At 42.1% G+C, this 23,574-nt stretch overlaps 1 protein-coding gene across 1 annotated transcript in view; it reads right to left on the bottom strand.

Annotated features, from left to right (window-relative positions):
* Positions 1-1,232: 1,232 nt before the first annotated feature.
* The window catches only part of ITFG1 (integrin alpha FG-GAP repeat containing 1), a 121,444-nt gene continuing 99,102 nt past the window's right edge, over positions 1,233-23,574 (bottom strand). The window contains exons 15-18 of the mRNA XM_082232921.1: positions 14,063-14,187; positions 13,226-13,308; positions 6,050-6,167; positions 1,233-2,400 (exon numbers count right to left, since the gene is read on the bottom strand). Coding sequence (XP_082089047.1) covers positions 2,341-2,400; positions 6,050-6,167; positions 13,226-13,308; positions 14,063-14,187 — 386 coding nt within the window. The 3' untranslated portion in view covers positions 1,233-2,340. The remainder of the gene's footprint in view (positions 2,401-6,049; positions 6,168-13,225; positions 13,309-14,062; positions 14,188-23,574) is intronic.

Below are 23,574 nucleotides of genomic sequence, written 5' to 3'. Positions count from 1 at the left end.
GTGGCTCTCCAGACCTCTCTACTTAGCCTATCCTTGACACTGACTACTTGTCATGATTCTAGCTTTGCGCATGCTTGGAATGCTTTTGCTTGGCTGAAATGTGCCCTTGACCTGTAAAAATACCTCTTGTTGCAAGCTGCCAGCGTGGTTTAGTGGTTAGAGCAGGCTTCCTCAACCTCGGCCCTCCAGATGTTTTGAGACTACAATTCCCATCATCCCTCACCACTGGTCCTGCTAGCTAGGGATCATGGGAGTTGTAGGCCAAAAACATCTGGAGGGCTGAGGCTGAGGAAGCCTGGGTTAGAGTGTTATACTAGGACCTGGGAGACCCACGGTTCAAATCCCCACTCAGGCATGAAGCTCACGGCCTCTCAGCCTAACCTACCTCATAGGGCCATTGCAGGGATTAAATGAGTAGGGGGAGAAACATGTATGCCACTTTGAGCTCCTTAGGGGGGAAATGTGGATTTTAACCACAGCAAATAAATAAGAAGCTTTATAGAAATCTCATTGACTTTTGCATGGCTTGGATGTGTCCTACTGAACAAAGGTTGTTACATGCTTTTCTCCACCTACTTTTGTCTCTGTTCCCACTGGCATGCGGCACTTGGAAGGTTCCTCGTGAGGGAAAGTGGCTTCCAGGCTGAACATGGTTCCCTACCCCTGTTCTAGATCGGTTAATAGCAGTCATGCAACATGTGGGTGGAAGACGCCATCAAGCTTTCTTTAATAAGCAAGGCCTGTGGCAACCAGATAGAAAACGAGTTTCAAGACCAGGGCAAATTTGCACTTTCTTGCTTCTCTCTTGCTACTGTCTCAGGAAGTGCCAAGACTGGGAAGAAGTAAAGCAAATGCAGTCGTGCTTGGGGACGAGTTTGCATACAATTTGCGCTACATATAGATGATCCCAGCTTCAGTTTCTGGCGTCTTCATTTGAAACAAATTCAGGCCATAAGCTTAGGAAAGACTACTGGTGTGTGAGACCTAGGAGAGTTGCTGTCAGAGTAGACCAACGGCCTGAGCAACTCAGGATAAGACAGCTTCACATGTTCATGTGTTTCCCGTTTCTCCAACTCATTTTTTCCCCTTTTGATTTCCCTTTACAGGTCAATGCCGAAATGACAAGATTGATTCAATGGTTGATTCAAGGGGCCACACAGTGAGCACAGATGTTGTATTGAAAAGAAGCAACATTTAGATTCACCATCCATAAACTAAGCCAACATGCATGATTTAACTTAATAGATGCCATTTATTAGGAATGCAGGACAACAGTTTTCAAATCATGGTCAATTATAAATAAATCTCTAAGAATAAAGGAACAACCATATTATACAAAGTATGTTTCCAACAAAATCTGTTTAATAAAAAAGCCCATACCTCCTTTTTGGAAAGTGATTCTTAAACTTAGCTGGAATTCTCTTTGTTCATGCCAAATGCAAAAAAATTAAATAATTGGTTTGGTATGATTATATGAAAATACAGCACAGTCCAGCCCTTGATTATAAGTGAATTTGGAAAGATCATACAACATATTTTTCCATGGTGGATTCTTTCCTTATTCCTTTCCCAATAACTTCACCTTATTGGTCAACTTTTATCATGATTAATCTTTAGTGCAATTACATGATAACCATGAGTAAGCCATGCAAAATTATTCCACTTTAGGAAGGCATAATTTAAAATAGAAGTTGAATAATATACTTCCATCTTAAAAATATTAATATATTAATAGACATTGTGACCAGTTTCTTTTTCTTTTTAGGGTGTTTGTATCTTCCAATTTACAGCCTTTCCTCTCACTTGATTGGCTGCGTAGATTCATACAAAGCTGAGTAACCCAGAGAACTACAGATCAAACACCCTGGAGGACAGTCAGAATAGCATGAGATATCTTCACTCATCTGACAATTATAAAAATGCAATTCACATTTGTGGAATCTGTAAGTGACAAGTCTTACTCAAGTAGCACTAATGGGGATTTTGCTGACTGAAACTCACTTCTAAAATTTACATATGACTTCCTTTTCGTGAGTCGTTGTACAGAAGACAGTGAGGATATGCAAACAATTGAACACATGCAGTATGATCCATTATTAAAGCAGATTTTACAGCTTTTTTAAAAAGAAAGAGAAAATGTTTATCAGTATATATACAACCAATTATTGGAGGGCCATGTGAAACAGGCTTGATTTTAACACTTTACAAATAAATTAAAACCAATGCAACATTTACAAATAGCACAGGAACAATACCCCCCCCCGGTCCTCGCAGGCTCGAATACAGTATCTGAGACCAAGCAAATGTGTAGCACGTCCTCCATCAACATATTAAGGCGCATCACATAGCATCAAAATGGAACCGATGGGCTTCTTGCCTTTTCTCTCTGTCATCTGCTTTCTGTGGGGGCGGGGGGGAGGAATGAAAGAGAGTATTTTGGTAAATGCATCTTGCATTTTGACTTCCGGAGTTACTGAATTGCATGGAGTAGCTGCTTTATCATGTGAAGAGGTAATGGAAAGCTCACTAAAAGCCTTAACGGTTAGTACTTAAATAGGTGTCATTTTAGAGGAGAAGAGAAATGGCCACTGCAGTTGGTGATCAACTCTCTTTTGTGTTAATGGCCCAGTGCTTTGGGCTGGTTCATTAAATGCTTTTCTTTAAGAGCGATAATTGTCAAAGTAGAAATGACTCTTGATGCACAAGGATTTGCTGTTGTCTGGACCGTGCTTATATGCTGAGACATGAGGGGAAGCTCTAAAATGACTAACATCTGGTGGGCTTGCTCCAGTTGTGTTTTAAAAAAGCATTCTCCTTCAACCACTATTTGAAATGCAAACTTATAAGCCACAATGTTTGGCTCAAATAATCATTACAGGTACAGTGGTACCTCGGGTTAAGTACTTAATTCATTCCAGAGGTCCGTACTTAACCTGAAACTGTTCTTAACCTGAAGCACCACTTTAGCTAACGGGGCCTCCTGCTGCTGCTGCGCCACCGGAGCATGATTTCTGTTCTCATCCTGAAGCAAACTATTCTGGGTTAGCGGAGTGTGTAACCTGAAGTGTATGTAACCCGAGGTACCACTGTACTGCAATGCAGGAAAAGGAAATATTTGTAAGCATTGCACACGATGATTGACATGCCTGTTCTCTAAACAGAGGAAGGGGTATATTTAACCTATGTTGGTCCAGGTATGTCTTCTGCAGTTTGCCATCTTCCATATGCCCTGGGCAACCTGTCCAGTAAAAACTGCCCATAAACCTGTCTTTCTACTGTTTAGTGCACAAACATTACACCTGTAATTGAGGAGAGGCCTGGTGCAGAAAGGGAAATGGTTGTTACATCTTAAGGTGGCTTGTGAAAAGTTTGCCCTCACCTACCTCATCCTTATCTGACAAGCTGTGCTTGCTCTCTAAGGGCACTCTGGGACTTCATGTTGAACTGACAGTACCCTTCTGGATTTTGCTGTCAGGCCTTTTATCTTTCAGGAAAAGAACTCCGGTTTTAAGGCGTTATCACTTCTGGCTTCTTGGCAGTGACATGCTCATGCCACTAAGGCTCTGACACATCTCAAATGTATAAAAGAAGCCTGAGACATGTTCCCTTCTATCCCACTCCCAGTCTTGGCAAATTCACAGAGCATAATGTGCAGGCTCCTCTCCTCTCCCATTCCTGCCGTTGCTCCCTTCAAACAGTAATTCCAAGCCAGCTGTAGCCTCTTTCTCTCTCCCTTCCATGGCATTTTGAAAAGGTTACCTGTAAGACTCATTTAACACAAAAGTCTAAAAAAACCACCCCTCGGATACACTGTGGTTTATACAGAGATATTTCTCCGCTATATGCCAGTTCTCGCACACAGAATTAAAAGATGCATCTTGAACTGCGGGATTTAGATTTGAACGGTTTTTATTTATTTATTACAAAAATGGTTGGTTTTTAAAAGGAGAGATTAGTAGAATTATAAAAAGTGAGGGGGCACCTTCGGATCTCAACCTGCTTGTCAACTTCCCCAAATAGCTGTTTTTCAGAATATGCATTCCCCGCCCCCGCCCCCCGTAATAGTGCAATGCCCTTCACGGTCTTCCTCCCAATTTCAGCTAATGCCCCTGATAAAGCTGGAGGTGTGTGAGGAGTCAGCGAGCATTTCATACTTTAGAGGTGAGAGATATCCCTGCTCAGTAAAAGCGCAGTTGTTGCTAACTTGGTTCTGTTTGCTGAGTTGAGTGCCACCCTGAATATCTAATTTCATGGTTGTTTCTGTACCTCCTGCCTTTGGCATTTGGTGTTAACGCTTTGGAAGGGTTTATGACAATAGGCTTACTAATTTCCAGGCGCCGTGCAAAACCTTTCTAAACATTTAGCTCTTGCTCTTTTGTTTCATGAATGCCAATGACAAGGCGCCGTGAGTCTAAAATGCGGTAATTTTGACAGTTATGATTACAGCTTGGCTAGGCGGCAGCACTTATTGGCTACCCTGCTGGCTCAACTGTTTGCTGTGAATGGAGAGCTATATGGGAAATTGGGACACAGTTTCCTTTTGTAGTGTGAAAAGAAGCCTCCCAAATGGCTTCTCCGGATCAATGCATTTCTATAGAGAAAAACAGTCAGTTTTGCTCATGGTAAAATATCACCGTTTGAAGCATGTCAATAAAAAGTCAGCAAGGGTTTCTTAAACACAAGAGGGAAGAAATCCCTTTGTATTACAGCCTGACTGAAAATAATGAAAGCATGGGTTAAATTTCATTCATTGACAGAGCCACAATCTGCCTCAAGTATCTTTCAGTTAAACTACAGGCAGAGCAAGACATCCAAAGCCACAGCCACACAAACAAAGTTTAATGAATGAAGGCACTTTTTGATTTGTGTACTGAGGCCACATATACCAAAATGTGATGGGAGGAAGGGATAGTACCTCTTAAGAATGCAGAGGGCAGATACTTATGGAAAGCAACCCCACTTCAAAAAACCTAGCTCATTGGGGAGGGAGTTTCTAGTCCAGCTGTGCTAGCTTTCTACTTACAGGGTTGTTATTAATACTGAAGAGAATTTAAAAATGTGACCCTCACCTGCAATTTCAAGTGACATATTGTATTGCAGAGAGAGAGAGAGAGAGAGAGAGAGCAAGAGGAAGGAAGGAAGGAAGGAAGGAAGGAAGGAAGGAAGACACGAATGCACGGGAATAAGTAGGCCACAACTTTATTAAAGGAACATGGTGTTCATCCACCAGCTAAGGCTAGCATGGAGGGGCAGATCTAATCCTTCTTATATGACTTGCTCAGAAAGACTGGGATGGATAGCTAGCTGCAATACCTGCCCCATCCCATCATTAAGGTGTAGAGCCAAGCTTGATTTGGGGCTGGGGGGTAACCCACTATCCATTCTGACTAGCAATGGCTTCTCAAGGTCTCAAGCAGACGTTTTTCTCAATCTTGTTACTCAATATATTTATAAAAAGGTAAAGGTACCCCTGCCCATATGGGCCAGTCTTGTCAGACTCTAGGGTTGTGCGCTCATCTCACTTAAGAGGCCGGGAGCCAGCGCTGTCCGCAGACACTTCTGGGTCACGTGGCCAGCATGACGAAGCTGCTCTGGCGAGCCGGCACCAGCACAGCACACGGAAACGCTGTTTACCTTCCTGCTATAAAGCGGTACCTATTTATCTACTTGCACTTAAGGGTGCTTTCGAACTGCTAGATGGGCAGGAGCTGGGACCGAACGACGGGAGCTCACCCCGACGCGGGGATTCGAACCACCGACCATGCGATCGGCAAGTCCTAGGCACTGAGGTTTTACCCACAGCGCCACCCACGTCCCTCAATATATTTATAATAGGAGTCTAATTCTGGGACCTTCTGCATACTTTAACATGCATTATTTCCCCCTTGTTTATTGAAGAAATGACTCAAAATCATCATGCTGAAAATGGCAACTTTTCCCAAAGTGAAAGGCTTAATTAAAAAAAGGATGATGCAGAATTTGGTTTGCAATGTTGTATTGTGTGAGCTTGATGCGAGGAAGACAAGCACTCGTAACAAATTAAGCTTACCTTCTCTTGCCAGTGAAGTATGCCGATTATTGCCAGGATGAAGACACAGACCCCAATTAGGGCAATGGCCGTCAGCAATACAATGTTACTTGGGGTTAGGTACAGCTTGGCACTCCAGCTGTGGGTATAAAGGAGAATCCAAGAAAACATCAGTTTACTTTCAGGACTGATGGCAAGATGTTCCACAGAGATTATGGAAAGCAGAATGATAAAAAGCTGCCTGACTTCGGGCCTGTTTGATTTGGAGCTCTATGGGATGTAAAGCAATGAGTTAAGATCATCTCCCTGCTCCCCAGCCAGGGCACGTTTGTCGTGTCAGAGTAACATTTTGACTTGTTGCTTGATGTGTTGACTCACTGCAAAGTTGATGTTCACTTTTGGAAGCAGAGACAATGCGCAGACAAAAGGAAGGATTTAAGAAGCAGGAGGCAGCAGCAGTGAGAGAAGATAATCTACTGCACATTAGTCTCTGAGTATGAAAGGCCACATGTTTCAGGAAGGAACTACACCCATGATATGAAGCTGTACAAATTGGGAAAAGCTGGTAGGTGTAATTCTCCAGCTCCTGTTTTTAACGGGGTTCTATTAAATACAGGAAACTACACTGCAATAAAGCTTCCTTCAAAGGCCTTAGCAGAGAAGAATTATCGGTGAAATATACCAAAACAGAGCAAAGGCAACCCTTTCCATCATCTTTACCAAAGTCACTTTTCAGGTAATATTGCTATGTTCTGAGTTTATAAGCGCACAAATACATCACACTCAAAGTATGCTAACATCCAAAGGTTCTCCTGTCTCAGCTAGGACTAAAACAGCGTATGGAGTTTGGAAACCTGAAACCCTTATTTCAGGAAAATAATATACATAAAAATTCTTCAATTATCTTTGGGGTACCGAAATACAAAAGAACTTCAAGTGTTCTTGTGGCGTGCTTTGCAAATGGCTCCATTGATTATTGGAAGTTCATAAACAGGATGTCAATTCAAAGCCACAAGGCGGCATTTAGCCCATCATGTGTCATTTTGCTCTTTTCTCACAGCCCAGGCAACGGTTTCACATCGATCTGAGTTAATGTGTTTCAGCAAAATGAACTCTAACTGTCCCATTTGTGGAGTGTGGTTCCAACTCAGGCATGCAGAAAACAACACAATCATAATATACCCGTCAGGAGATCATTTAAAATACATTCTCCAACCCCTGCTCCCGTTTTGTAATTGATCCCTCTCTTGTTTTTGGGTGGTGGGGAGCGCAATCAATCAGTGATGGAGCGGGTGCAAACTATGTGCTTCTGTAATCCTTAGGTCTGCCTGAAGAAAAGAAGTATTAGGATTGAAAAAAGTATGGCTCCAGAATTAATTGCCACCATACTCTTTAGGATAAGGTGAAACACTCCCCAGGGGTCCAAGCACAAGGCTTCTTCTAAAGCATTTTGCAAAATCATGCATTCCATTCAATTCCATTCTAGGGGCTTATTTTACGGGAGGTATTTACTAGGGGTGTGTGCCAGCCAAAATATTTAACTTTTATCTCTAGCCAAGGGAAGCCAACTCACCTGTTTTGAATCTGCTCTATGGATTGCATCTACTTTTAGTTCTATGCAGAACAGACCAACTGAAATTCATGGGCATGGCATAACTGAAGTCTACTAATACCCACGGGTCTCCTCTGAGTAGATTTTAGTGGGCTACAACCCCATGTGTTTCCAAGTCAACTTGTTATTCAGGTCTGAAGCAGTCTTCCCTCCCCCTCACTGATTACAATGGGGAATCTAAAAATGGCTGCATTCCCCCCCCCCCCCCGGAAGTGGACAAAATTTGCAGATAAAGGCGCTCCTCCAGGGTGGATGAAGCCTGCCAAATTGCAGACAGTTTCACTGAAGGATTTTGTGCAGCAAGCTTTTAAGTTTTTTTTTTAAAAAAAGCAAAAAAGTCTTAGAATTCAGTATAATGATTCTCCCTTCTCAGGGGTTGAATACTTTCAGTATAATAGGTGCAATGGTTTTCCCACAAGGACAACTTTTTTTTTTAAATTTAGTGATCACTTTTTTTTAAAAAAAAGGCAAAATGCAGCATTTTTGGGAGGATGCCTGTGTTTACAGAATGACTTGGGGCTTCCTTGATCTAACTTCAGATGCCTTGTAAATGGCGGAATCTCCTTTGAAGCATTCCTGTTTCCTCCTACTTTGGATTAAACACTGAGTCAATGCAAACTGAGTGGCAAGCCACAAACGTTTCAGCATCCACCACACCCCATAATATGCATGGGGTGAAAAACCTGAAGTGCCTAGTAAGAATGCACTCTCATTTGTGGGTGCACAGGGCAAAGTCTCACTATACACTTCTATTCCTCAGACAAAACTATATTCTAAGGGTAAAATTCTGCTTTGGGATGCAAATTAACTCAACTACTATATAAAAATCCTGCTGGGGCACAACGAATACTATGGTCTAAATCCAATATTTTACTACAGCTGTTAGACTGGTGAAAATCAAAACAACAAGAAAAACCCAACTATCACAACTGAAAAAAATTAAAAACAAGAATACAACAAAACAAAAAATATGCAAAGGCAAATTAGAATAACAAACCATTTTACTAAAATGTAAGATTTACAGAAGCTTTTCTAGACAAGCCATACGAAAAGGTCACAAGCTTGTCAAGTATAAATTATGATAGAAGATTGTTAAATTAATTAAATTTAGCTTGAAAACGACTTCCCGGATCCCTTAGTACTGCATTTCAATGCTCACTGGTTTTTAAAGCAACATATAATGAACTTTTTTCATAAAAATATTTCCGATCTCTCCTTCCAAAGGCACACAGGCCATTTCAAAAAATAGAACACGAAGCTGAACCAAATATCTGTGGAAAGATTGATTAGATTGCTTTGGAGTAAGCAGGTGGCAGACTACATTCTCCTTTGTTTAATATCTCTCAACTACCATGTGATTACATTAGTATAAAGCAAAACTGCATTCTCTTATCACTTTTTCAAGTGCTGCAGCTTTATTTCAAAGATTAATAAAGCTGTGATCTCTCTAACAAACAAGCATAGTTTTGTTTTAGGATTACAATAAAGATTTATTGGCCACTGAGGTCAGCCACTGCAATCAATAAATCTTGAAACTGACTGAAAACTAAAATCAATGTGCATTTTATAAGAGGCATAAATTTGAGAGAGCATTCTTTCAGAAAACACAAGGAGCAAAATAAGAGATAAATGACTAAAAACTCATTTGTAGGAAGAAGTAGTACTACACCAACAGCTCCTAAAATATCAGCACCAGAATTTACTTGATGCTGGTTAAAAGGAGCAATAGCACAGCCCACTGTGTTGCTTTGACTAAATGAGACATTATTGTAACAGTCGCTCTCGTGACATTTATTGCGTCTGGATTCAATGGAGCTTGAACTGGATTACAGAGTTAACTGAACGCTTCGGGGTACTTCACGTGGTGATCAATAGCATGATATGTATAATATTTCAACATATTTGGTAAGCATTTTGGGAAGTGTATCTGAATATGTCAGTCTTCCTACCCACAGTATGTTGGTTCTAGGAGTAATTTGCTTTTCTTCCCCCTGCAGTACAAGGCAAGGTGTTGACTGGGTGGAGAATGAACATTAAAATCTGCTCCAACCTTTCCTTCCACCTTTTTGTAGTGACTGGTTACTGATGGCATCTAGCAGGGTTTGGGAACCTCAGGCCTGTGGGCCAAATGTGGCCATCCTGGTCTCTCTATCTGGCCCTTTGGGCTCTTCCCAGGACACACCAGACCTGCTTTGCAAGTGTCTCTTCCTGACCGGATTGTATAAATGAATTTGATAATCCTTCTTGCTTGCCTAGGTAGAAGGTGCATTGCAGGGGCTGGGACTAAATGACCCTTTGGGTTCCTTCCAACTCTGCAGTTCTATGATTTTATATATAGAGTGTGTCTACAGCTAGCTTACTGTACACCAAGACAGTCTCAACCCCCCCCTAATCTGCACAGAAAGATAATTAAACCTCCAGTTCACAACTCCAGAGAAATCTGGTTGCCTGAACATCAGTGAAATGGCCATCACGCTTGACACGCAAATTAGGGGTAGGATATATCTCCATGAGGGGCAATCATTTCATTCTGCCTTCTTACAAGTGTGATGGCTGGTCAGTTTGTCTTGACCACCTGTACATCTGATGGCAGGAAGAATTTGTTCTATTAGGTAAGTTTCTTCCATCTTAGTGGGCACTGGGAAGCGGAAGGAATCAGTTCTGCCAACAGGGCAATGAGTTAATATTTGCCAATGGATTTCAAGGCAAACACCTTCGGAAAAAACAATAACTGAACCAACACCCTGGTTTAGTTTTTGTAGTTTTCCGACTTTTTTCATAGTAGAGGTAGTTGGAAAGATTGGGGGAGGGGGGAACAGAGGGAGCTTGCATATGTATGGAAGAGTGTAATGAGTGATTTCCTCTCCAGAAATCCCATGGGGAAAAGGGTGTTGTTTCCTTGTTTTATGCAAGGTGCTTCTGATTGCTTTTAATAGCACAATGCAGTCTCTTTTCATCTCAAATGGCCTGTGATGTCAAATGTGGATATATGGAATGGTATCCAGTGCTGCACAAGCAATTTCCCCTTTCTTCTCTCATCTCCCCATCCCTCAGCCACCCCAAATCTGATCAAGAGTCCTTCTCCAACACTTTGGAGCAGATATGGGGGGAACATGGGGGGCTGAAGGGGGAAGAGATTTTTGCAAAAGCAAAAATATGCTGTAGTGGACAGGCACATTTGCATATCACCCACGAGATTTAGAGAAAGAGGAGGGTAGTTTACAAACAGAGAAGATAATCACAAAATGTGATTAATTACTAAGGCAAAGGTAGGTCTCTATAGCTTTTAATTTTAAAATGGTCCTATTCTCATATAGTTTTTCTCTGGGTTCCTGGATATATGAACCAATGGTATAAGTATATACAAATATCACCATCATAAGAGAAGTAAAAAGAGTGTAGTAATTCAAGTGATTTTGTTTTTCTGAAAGGGAGAGATGGACACCAATTTATCAGCCTAGAAATTCAAGTTTATCAGCCTGTAAATAAGTGCTACAAGAGTTACTGACTTGTAAAATATTTTGCTTGCCCTCCTGTCCCATATTTATCCATGCTACCCAAGTGTGGCTTAAAAGGAAATGGTCTTTTCCTGGGCATCTGGAAGCAATGGGTCTTTGTTACAGGTGAACAGGTGAGTTGCTGTTTACAGCCTGTTCGATACCTCAGGTTACAACCAATTGTTCATGGTTAAAGAAAAATAGTTTCTATCCAAGAGCGGAGCTTTAATATCAACATAGTCACACAAATATATTGCATACATTCAATGAGATGTAGTCTGCATATAAATTGCAATGGTTGGTGACTGATGCAAAAATAAAATAAAAAATTCTCTCTTTTAAGGTAAACTGAAATTTCCTTGCATTGGTCACCACAATAAGAGCACAACTATAGAGATAAAATCACCAAATTATAAACCATACACATCTATCTATGTAGCTTTTAGTTATTTTATTGATTTGTTGATTGTAGTTTTATTTTATTTTATTCCTTTTCTGTGCAACTGTGGGAAGCCATGAGGAACACATTGAAAAAGCAGTGCATAAGTAAATAAATAAGTAAATAAACACTACCTACGACACATTTTTAACTTTACTATATGTCAAGGGGGTTCCTAGTAGGCCAAATATAAGGGCAGCTGGGAAGGAAAGCCAATTACTTTCATACAAATGGGACTTTATTTCAAGGGGATTTCATTGTGGAAATCCTCTGCTAAGCAAGTTTCGTGCCCCTAATTACAACAGAATTCAAAGAGCCATGGCAACACACAGCATGTGCTGGAAATCTGAATAGAAATCTTTTTGCACTTCACTGGACACAGAGAATGTATATTTGATTAGAACCAAACTTCTCAGGAAGCCATTGTCTCCACAATTACATTTGCTACTTGACAAAGAAAACAAAAACCAAAAACCCCAGACAGAACACATTTTATGAAGACACGTTTTATGGAATTATACATCTATGGTCAATTATTTGGAATCTTTCTTTCTTTTTTAAAAATCCCTGCCAGTTAACACAACCCACAGGGAACATCTTCTGAGAGGTTGCATTTGCACAACTTCCATCCAATAAGGCTTGCCTAAGTTTCCAGAAACCTGCAGTCAGTCAGTATGTGAAAGTGAGTACCTCATGCCCATAGTTCCTGATCACATGCCCACTTTCAGCTTTGCTCATTCTTTGGACAGGAATTATTTCCCTCTGTTGTCTTTGTCACCCATTTTCGCCCCTACAGCTTCAATCTGCCGATTCTCTATGCCAGTTTTGCTTCTCTGAATAATCCTCTCAGACTCGCTCTATAAGCCTTCTGCCCTTTCCCTCATTTCTCAGGACCGTTCCCACACCAAACCTAATTTCCCAATAGCCAGGGGGTTTCTTAGCCTGTCATTGCCTAAATCTCTTAAGAGTGCCAATCCCATGCTCATCGCTCTGTTCTTTCATTTCTAAGCAGCTCAAGCCAATGGCAACAAGTCCCTGCTTCTTTGGCTCAGCCCATCACAGCCAGAGGCTTCACCACCATCACTACCAACACTCTTATTAAATTGCTCTAAAGACTTTGTCTGATTTTAGTCCAAGCAATATGGCCCTATGTTTATAGAATTATACTCTGCTTCTGGGGCACAGCCAAAGCTTTGTATATTCTCTCTGCAACTCAGGAAATAAGAGGCGCCTGCACGATCACGCCCATCTGCTCCAGCACCCTGTTCTCATGGTGCCTGTGCAGATGTATGCGGGAAGCCTGCAAGCCGCACACAAGTACAACATTTGCCTGCTTGCAGATCGCAGAAACTGGCATTCAGAGGTATGATTCCTCTGAGAGTGCAGGTGGGACATAGTCATTGTGGCTAGTAGCCACCGATAGCCTCTGTGCCCCCCCCCATTTGGTGGCCATCACTGTCTCCTATGTGAGTGAGTTCTATAGTTTAGCTATGTGCTGTGTGGACTAGGAAAGTAGTTAGATTTTTGAGTATACCAGGATTTCTGTGAGAGAAGGAAACGGTCTGGCTCCAACCGCAGCATAGGCTCAATATCCTTCAAATCAACGGCCATTGCAACTCATATGACAGGATTTCAATCAGTGGCATTACCTTCGAGGGGAGTAGTGAGGATATGGAATGACGATCAGCTGGGAGTTTGGGATGATGGCTGTCCATTCCTGTTTCCTTATAGACTGGAAGAGGGAAAAAATGAAAGCACTCAGTGAATGTCTTGCGAGCTCATTTCATTCTTGATTCTACTGTGTAGTCAAAGCAAAATCTCAACATTCTCATTATCTTAAAAAACTGGCTGGAATGACATTTCCAAAAGACTGTTTGGTTCCTTCCCACTTTCAAAGACAAAACAATTTTGACCTGATACATTTTCAAGACTTAAGAGTAAATACTGCCACTTCAGTATATATGTATGTATGTGTGTGTGTGTATGTATCAAGGGATAATAAAGCTAGAGGGAACCCTGCCTTTTGCTATTATAAATAAAATTAAGTAAACGGTGGATCAGGTTTGCAAAATGGCAGCCTGGGATAGACCCTGTCTGATCAGGATTCACAACTGTATGAATGCCCTGTGGGTGGAGGCCAAAATAGATGTAAATCCACGCTCTTTGGGTCCCAATCAGGTACAACCATAACGTTAAAGGTATTCCAGGTTGAGAATGCCTTTCCAAGGTCTCAAAGGACTTTAAACAACAAAAATGCCCATGCTGCAGGGAAAAGGTCTACTGGCATTCCATTAGGCCTGTTTACCTGGTCATTTTATCCTGTAGGTCAGCCATGGAAACCACAATTCTCTGGCTGAAGCCCACATCAACACATTCTCACCATCCCACCCTTTTAAGAAGAAGCCAACGTGGTACTGAGCAAGGTATGAAACCAAATGCACATTGATTATCAATACAATTATATGTGAACTGGGGTCCCAACATACCTTTTCACCTAATGGGCGAGGAATGCCCACATACAAGTGATCAAGAAAATTAGCGCTGCGTCCCAAGCCTAGGACATTATATGGGAGCTGGAGGGCAAAATGTGCTGATTGACTCAGTTGTCCCGCTGGAATGCAATTGAAAAGATGACACAATGAATACATTGCTTAAGGCCTTCTAAGCAAAATATTTTTGGTTTAGAGTCATAGGATTAGGTGCTCTTCATCCATATTTGAGCCCTAAAATCCATTTTTACATTTTAACAGCAGAAACATTTAGCATTGATATAATACTTTGGAGAGTTCCAAGCACCTCACATACATTACCTTGCAGGTAGGTCTGGGAATCAGGAAGCTGCCTGTTGTTGAGTCAGACCATTGATCTATATGGTTCACTACTGTGAACAGTGACTAGCAGTGCATTGGCAGATTAAGAGGATATGGGTAAAATTGTAGGAGAGGGAAACAACATTGACCATACTGTGCGTGTCTGCTATAGATCTCCAAATCAGACTGAGGACTTGGATGATGCCTTCCTAGAGCAGAAACCAAACCTTATGAGGAATGGTTGATGGAACTGGGTATATTTAGCCTGGTAAAGAGGAGACTGAATGGAGATATGATAACCATCTTCAAATATCTAAAGAGCTGTCACATGGAGGATCTTTTTTATTCCAGCAGGATTTGGAAACTGACCGCTTTTAAGGAAAGGGCTTTTAATAGTGTGCCGCACTTTTTTCTATTCTTTCTATTCTAGATGTTGTTTTTTTACATAGTTTGAACTCCATAGATAGTTTAATTACTTTTTAACCATAACTTTTTATATGTTTTTAGCTATGTTTGTTTTATCGGTATTTGTTTTAATTTCTGTGAGCCCGTTTGAGTCTTGGCTCTGGCTAAAAGGTGGGATATAAATAATAGTAATTGCTATCAACCAATGACCACCTGGGGTTGAAGTCCAACAAAATCAGGAGAGCTACAGGTTACCCACCACACCCACCTCTGGCGCTTAGTCCTTAACTTTGTTTATAAAATAAATCTGGAGGCATGTTTGTGATGCCACCTTGACCCATCATTTCATTTTGCTATGGTTATAATGATGGCATTCTTTCTATTTTTTGTGTGCTCCAAGACGTGCTCCAGCATTTAAATCAAGGGCCTTAAATGAAGCAGTAAGATACAGATGTAAATTACAATACAATAAATCACACAGCTTTTGTGATAGATGGGAGCTTGAAGGCAGAGTTTTGTCACTGCAATTAGGCATGACTTATCACACCTTAATGCACCCTCTGCACTCCTTTCCTTAGTCAAAACCATCTTTGTATTCCTGTGAGGCAAGATACACTTTTGGACAGATAAGGAAGGAGCACATGTAATGGTAAAGTGGAATTGTCAGAACTTTTCACACATCTAATGGTTGACTTTCTGATCTTCCAGTGCTTAAAAGCTGCTGAGAATTTCCACTTTATTTTCGGGATGAACTAGAATAATGGTTCTCCTCTTCATCTTGTTCTGCAGCAGCAAACTTACTCAGCACAAAACTGTACACGTAACATGTTTGTATCCAATATTAGTCCTATTCAGAGCAGATCTATTTGAAAATGATGGCTGTGACTAATTAATTTCAGTGTGCCTACCCTGAGTTGATCTTAGCTGGATACAACCCCAAGTATTACAGTACTATTACTGCACTCGGTGACACTATTCACATGAATGAAACCATGTGGTTGTTCCTTGATAATAATAATAATAATAATAATAATAATAATAATAATAATAATTTATTATTTGTACCCTGCCCATCTGGCTGGGCTTCCCCAGCCACTCTGGGCGGCTTCCAACAAAGATTAAAAATACATTAAAATCTCACACATTAAAAACTTCCCTGAACAGGGCTGTTTTTAATTAAAAACTTCCCCGAACAGGGCTGATGGTCTAACTTAAAGGGTAAGTTTATTTCCACATAGGACAGGCTTATATACAATAGCAGCCACTATAATTTCTATATGATGGTTCTAAAGTGTGTCACTGACAAAGCAAAAATTGCATGCATAACAATCCCTGTGTTGGCTCTACAACTTCCCCAAGTGATTATGGAGAGACCACCTCTGCATCATGCCAGCAGCGTGTTCACTTTCCATTGCCTCTGGGCCATTTATATTTAAATGAAACTCACACTGCAATATCTAAATATTCAACTCTCATATGCAGAACTATGTAAACATATTTCTTGAGAATAGAGTCAGCAGTAGTGAGCTGCCTGCTTGGAATGTATGTCTTCCTTCACTGTGTTGATCTGGGGATTAGGACTGATTGAGAGAGTTGACAATTTATGCAAGTGTCGAAAGGAACAAGGGGCAATGAAGTTTGCCATCTTTAATTCATATTCTGAGACTTTGTTTTGTATCCTAGCATGGCCGTGTGCCCAGTTTTATTGACTTCAGGTGAAAATTGCAATTATACCCACCACACTGACAATGAAACATTACTACAACAAAAGAGAACAGTGTTACCAAGTGCTTGAAGAGGGAATCTTATTGTAGCAGCAGCAGCAGCAGCAGCAGCAACAGCAACAACAACAACAACAACAGGAGTTTAAGCCTCAATTGTTGATGAAAGTGTTACAAAAAGAACTGGGAAATGTAAAACACTCACAGATCCAAGGAATCAGTCTCACTTAGACTCATGGTTTGAGCACAGTGCATGGGAGCAGCAGAGATCATGTCACTTGTCATGACTTGTCAGGGGAACATAGAATTTTCTGCCTTATGCCAGGTCAAATTATCTGTCCATCCAATGGTGGCTGGTGCCCATTGGGGCTGGTAGGGTGAAAGGTAGGGAGCCTAAATTGTAAGTGGAGCCAGATCCAATGACAGGCAGAGCCAACTGACTCAAGTTTTGCCCCCTCCTTGCTCCCCACTGCCAAGCTCTACAAGGGCAACACTGAGACTAAGGAGAAGGAAGTTGACAAGCAATGACACCCTCTTGACAGGATGTGAGTAAGAGGGCAGGCCAAGGCTGTTGGGGTCGTGCCCCATTTGCCCTATTGGACCAGCCTCCCCTGCATACAAAGTGGCCACATAAGCAGCAGTTCTGGGGTGGAGATCTTTCCTATCTGTTACTTTCTCCTTTTAATGGGAGATGCCGGACATTGAAATTGGGACCTTCGACATAAAAAGCATGTGCTCTGCTACCGAGCGATGGCCAGTCCACAAAGGCTTTTCTCACCACCTGCTATTCCACGTTTACTGGCACAACAGCTCATTCTTAACTCCTCGAAGAAGCAGTACAGTGTTTAGCTAGGGAAGATGGAGGAATCTTAGCAATAATAGGAATTTCAATCAAAAGCATTCAGTGCACAATAGACGCATCAAACAATGCCGAAATATCTGAAATCGCCACCGGAACATGAGCAGTGAATCTTGGGTATAGGCAGCAGAATAAAGGCATCCCACGGAGTCATTCCGGTTTTTTAATATGTTTTTCTGACATTCAGAGTGATTAAGCAAATGCAGTGGCAGAACAAAATCAATAATATTGACCACAGTAGTAGGAGGTAAACGTTAGGATAAAAATGTGAATTTTAAAGACACTGGAGTGCATTTTAACTGTGATGTTTCCTTCTTGGATCTGAACTATGGGGAAAGCAAGAGCCACAGACTTTAGGGTATGTTAAATAATTTGGAAGGCTCGGGACCCTGTACTGGGGAAGGTAAGGCCGGCCACCTGGTCTCCAACTGGATCTCCATCTCCTTTCCCCTTCAGATTTCTATGGCTCACCCAAACTGTGGAGCAGGACTCATGTGTGGAGGTTTGGGGGAAACATGTTAGACTAGGTTATTCATTGTGGGGTAAACGAAACCAAACATGAATGGGAGAAGGCGGACACAGAAAAATGGCCTGGTACTAGGGTGCCACCTGTGCAAGAAAGACTCCTAATTTACATTTCTATTAGAGGATTCAAATTCAGATGTTGGAAGAAACTCTAGTTTCAATTTACAGCCCACCACACATTTCGTACTTTTAGATTAGGAAAGAAATCAGTTGTTCCTTGCTCTATTTAATATGTGAACTTCTTGGGTTTTAGTGGCTGGAAATAGGGGTAATTTGTTAAGAATGACAAGCTTCTGTCACTGAAAAATATGCATGCAGGAACAGCCAGCAACTGAGGCAAATTCTACAAAATAAACAAATGGAGCAGCTCAAGGAAAGCACTAATGTACTGAGCGCTTATCGATTTCTTTGTACTGCCAAGTCATTCATAGTTTGCTTGTCAAAAAGCTGAAGGATAATTAATAAATGGCAGAGTTCTAATTAGATTCAAAACCTAAACTAAGATCATGTTCAATTCTCCACTGGACATTACTTCTGCAGGCCTCCATCTTCTTTACAGAAATCCATCCTCTCATTTTCAAGCGTTGCATACCAGGAAGAGAGAAAGAACCCGTGGCCTCAAATGCAGCAACAAATCATAGTAAATACTAGCAATTCACAGGCAGGATAATAGCCAGCATTTCAGAACTGCTGCTCTTAGCACCATTTTGTTCCTTTCTTTTCTCTGTTCTAGTAGCCCCAAGTTGCAGGTGGCTCAAGACCCACACAGACTGCCCGGCCGACATGCCTAATTCACCTCAGTGCTTTTGTTGACTTGATGATGAACCTGACAGGTGACACAAATGGGGAAGACTGATTTCCATGCTATATTTTAAACTGATTTTTAAATACGGCGGCTTGACTTCATTCTGTCATTAAGAAACATGCTGAGTTACTTGACTAGACAAACTGCTCATTTCCCAGAGTTCTTTCCGACAAACACCCAATTCTTTCACAGGGGAGTTCCTTCACTCATACATGCCCCACCATGCATAAGTGATGCAGAAAGGTTGCTACACACAATTAAAGCGAACAGTGGCATAGCGTGGGGGGTGCAGGGGGGGCCGGCCGCACCGGGCGCAACACCTGGGGGTTAGGGTTAGGGGGCGCAAATCCACGGGTTAGGGGGCGCAAATCCACGGGTTAGGGGGCGCAAATTACTTGCCTTGCCCCGGGTGCTGACAACCCACGCTACGCCACTGCAAGCGAAGAATGACAGAAAAACAAACAAACATGGCTGGACAACCAAACAATGGTGTTATTGTTTGGAAAGAGGTGCTGATGAAGAATCAGGAAACGGTAATGCTTGACAAAACCAATACATAAAACCCCAAAAAGAAACTGCTGGATCAGGCCAATGTCCCATCTAGTCCATCAGTCTGTTTTCACAGTGGCCAAGTAGGAAGCCCTCAAGGAGGATCTGAGCACAAGAGCCCTCTCTCCTTGCCTGTGGTTTCCAGCAACTGGTATTCAGAAGCATTGCTGCCTCCAACTGTGGAGGCAGATCATAGATAATTAGTGACTGCTAGCCCGCTCCAGCCAATGAGAAATCATTTGCAACTTCTCTCCTTTGTTCTACTGTTATCACTTTCTCCAGTCAAATATCGAAAAACCTGACTGGTCTAAAATAAAAGAGCAAGTGGAACAGAGGTTGGAATGCACTGAACAGCCACCCTTGTTCAAGGACTAGAAAATGCCTCTCATCTCCCGAGCACATTCAAATGAGCTCTTCCGCCATGTCCTGCGATTTGCTTCTGCTCCACCACCTCCCACAGAGGTCACTGGAGTGGGCTGCCAAATATGCCAGGCTGGCTCTCATTGTTATGCAGATCGGAACGGCTGTGATTATGAAAAGGAAAACAGCTGTGCAAATTTTCACTTCCCCCTTTCAAGTCCCACAGTTCTGGCACTGTTGATCAAAGTGAAGTCACAGATGTAAAAATTCTCTAATTTATTGAGAAAACTGCAAACAAAAACAAGAGAGACCCTGGTTTGTTTTATTTTAAAAGAAAATAGCAGGTTCAGGCATACTAGGGAAATAAAGCTAAGAGTGACTCAGTACCTTTGCAAAGATACCTGGAAAGGTGATTCCCTCTGACAAGGGCGCAGGACCTGGGGCCACTGTGGTAATTACTTAAAACTTACAAAGCCAAAAGCAAATGGAAGCAAGTGAGTTTGTGAGATGGGCTGACTGGAAGAGGAAACAAGAGGAAGGTGTCAGGAAGAGGAAGAGGTTCCATCTGCCCAATCTCATTTGCGCAGATGTTTTGCAAATTGGACCTTTAAGCTTGAACGTAGTATACTGTGGCTGAACTAGCTTTCTTCTGCACATCCCTTTTAGAGGAATGATTTTTTTTTATTAGAAGAAAAAAATAGAGAGAAGCCAGTCACATTCCCCCTCTCTTTTTTTGTACCCCCATCTTCTGATGGTAGTACAAGGCTCCATTTTTCTTCTACAGAGGCACTCCTCCTTGAAAGGGCATGCAACTTGTTTCTTTTTTCAGGCATGAGTCTGCAGACTCATCATGTTATGCTTTCTTCACTCCCCCTCACTTTGGCCTTGCAACCTTCATCCTACTCTCTTTTCCGATTTACGAATATTCGCTGCTTTCCCAGTCAAGTATCCCTCCCTCCCCTGGCTGACAGTTGTCACTCCCCCCCCCCCCAATCTCTCTAGCTTCGCCTTCCAGTATTAGCCTGTTATCCCTTCCACCCACCTACTATTCTCAAAACTCCATCACTATTCGCTTCCTAGAACTCCTCACACTTGGCAGCAGTTCGTAATATAGATGCCATATTAATTCAAGCAAAAGTGCACATGGTTAAGATTATGCCTTTTATTTAATCAAGGGATGCTGGCACAACTACAAGCTTTTTTATGTTGGAAAGTATTATTCTTGCCTGAAAAATGTATTCCGGAGGTAGGAAACCTCAGGCCAAGGGGCCAAATGCACCCCACCAGGCCTTTCTCTCTGGTCCTTTCCCAAGGCCACACTGCCCCCCCCAAGCTTGCTTCACACCCTTGTTAAGAGTTTTTGGCAGGCTGTAATGCAGGGGTAGGTAACCTAAGGCCTAGGGGCCAGATGCGACCCAATCGCCTTCTCAATCCGGCCTGCGGATGGTCTGGGAATCAACGTGTTTTTACATGAGTAGAATGTGTTCTTTTATTTAAAATGCACCTCTGGGTTAATTGTGGGGCCTGCCTGGTGTTTTTACATGAGTAGAATGTGTGCTTTTATTTAAAATGCATCTCTGGGTTATTTGTGAGGCATAGGAATTTGTTCACCCCCCCCCTCCAAAATATAGTCCGGCCTACCACATGGTCTGAGGGACAGTGGACCGGCCCACGGCTGAAAAAGGTTGCTGACCCCTGCAGTGTAATGTGTCCTTGAAGTCAGTTAATGACTCTTGCTTTCCTGGATAGAGGAAAGACAGGGAGAGGTGTGTGTGAGTGTGTGTGTGTAGAAGTCAGCCAGAGTGGTGTAGCAGTGGTTCTCAAAGGTTGTGGTATGCCACACTGGTGTGGGGGGACAGGAAGGAGAACGTGCCAGGAAGATTCAAGGACAATCAAAGAAATATTTAAACATTTCAGCTCAGCTCAGCACAGCACAGCAGAGGTTTCCAAATTGTGTGTCACGACACGTTAGTGTGTCAGCTGCAGTATGTAGGTATGTTGCGCGAATGCTCCCCGCGCTTCTCCCAGGGCAGGAAAGGGGTTAGTTTCAACCTCTGGTTTGCTAGTAAAACTGAATTACTGTGTTGTGAAATGATGCATGACTAAAAAGTGTGTCACCAACATGGAAAGTATGGAAAGCTCTGCACTACAGTATCTTATTTTTTGGGTGGTGGGAATATACAACTAGAACAGTATCCACACCTCTCTTCAAGAGAACTGGCTATTCTTCTACCATTCTCCATGGCATATTGTTGCGAACAGGGATTTTCAACGCTGACAAATATGAAAAATCAGAAAACAGAAAGGCTTCTTTGAGGTGATGGCGAGATTAGAGTTTGTTTGTCTCGAGTTATACCTAATAAAAATGAGATTACCTGGTAAAAGCAAGCTCACACCTCTCATGGAGTTTGTAGTTAAGGTACATATGTAAGAGGCTTGTTTATAATTATATTTTGGGAACGATTCAAGCTCCTATGGAGCTGCATTGTTTTATATTTTCTGGATGTCCCATGATCGTATGATAAAATAGTTGTGTTCTATGTTACAAATCAGCCACTGCTAGGAGTAGTTTCTTTTTTGTTTCCCAACATATTTCTTACCAATACAAAATGTGGTGTGGTGCAAGCAAAATTTTATTCTGATAGTGTGACCCAGAGAAAAAAACGGTTTGAGGCCCACTGGGTTACAGTGTTGGACTAGGACCTGTGAGACCGAGGTTCAAATCCCCACACAGCCATGAAACATTCTGGGTGACCATGGGCCACTCACATTCTCCCAACCTAACCTATACCACTGGGTTGCTGAGAGGACAAAATGGGGAGGAAGAGAACCATGCACATCACCTTGGCCTCCTTGGAGGAAAAAGGTGGGATATAAACACAATACAGTAGTACCTCGGGTTACATACGCTTCAGGTTATAGACTTTGCAAACCCAGAAATAGTACCTCAGGTTAAGAACTTTGCTTCAGGATGAGAACAGAAATTGTGCTCTGGCAGCACGGCAGCAGCAGGAGGCCCCATTAGCTAAAGTGGTGCTTCAGGTTAAGAACACTTTCAGGTTAAGAACGGACCTCCGGAACTAATTAAGTACTTAACCCGAGGTACCACTGTAAATAAATAATAGCAAAAACTAGCCTACTGTACAAAGGCAAAATTTGTATTCAGTGCTCTGCCCACTTTTTCCTCTGGTCATGCTCACTGCTGGTTTATGCCCCCCCCCCAAGAATGTGCAACTTTGGGCTGAAAAAGGTACCCACCCCTGATGCATTCTACGCAGCTATTCTGGACCCTGTCTGAAACTGGATCCCTGGCCCTAGGGCATGTTCTCCCTTCCCTTTTCTAGGGAACATTCTGCCTCCTGTAAGCATTCCTTTCAAGCGCTGCCTCTCAAGTACAAAAGAGAGGGGACTCCCTAATGAGAATTAGCCTTCTGCTCCATGAATTGATTGTATCTTACACGCTGCTGAAAACGTATTTATCATAACTATATTGGTAAAATTGCTGCAAACAACTTGTACGCAGCTCACACTATTACTGCAGATCATAAGTTCAAGGACCTAGAACGGCGCTAAATAATCATGGCATTACTAAACGGTGTAAGCCCAGAAGGGCTAACGAAGATGCTGGCTCAGCAGAAGGTGAAAGGCCAGACTGCCAAGGAGGGTTAAAAATTGCCAGCAAAGAACAAAAACTCAGTGATAAGGCATTGGTTGTGGAATCTAGTTTGAATCTGGACATAAAGAGCAATGAATCAAGAAGAAAAATGATCCCAGAGCTAAGGACAGAGATATGCTCTTGCGGCCCTTTCATGCTTGTCGGACAGAGCCACGGGGTTAATATGTTACAGAATTTAACAGTGATTAGTCATGTCTCTCTGAAACATTATAGACACAGCTTCCTAACTAGTTAGGAAAAGAAAGTCTGAAGAGAATTCTCTTAATAGTACAGGAAAACTGCAGCCAA

This window comes from Podarcis vaucheri (genome assembly GCF_965113315.1).
Source record: "Podarcis vaucheri genome assembly, chromosome: 7".
NCBI lineage: Eukaryota > Metazoa > Chordata > Lepidosauria > Squamata > Lacertidae > Podarcis > Podarcis vaucheri.
The sequence above is the reverse complement of the archived record's forward strand: the minus strand, read 5'-3'. Positions and strand labels throughout refer to the sequence as shown.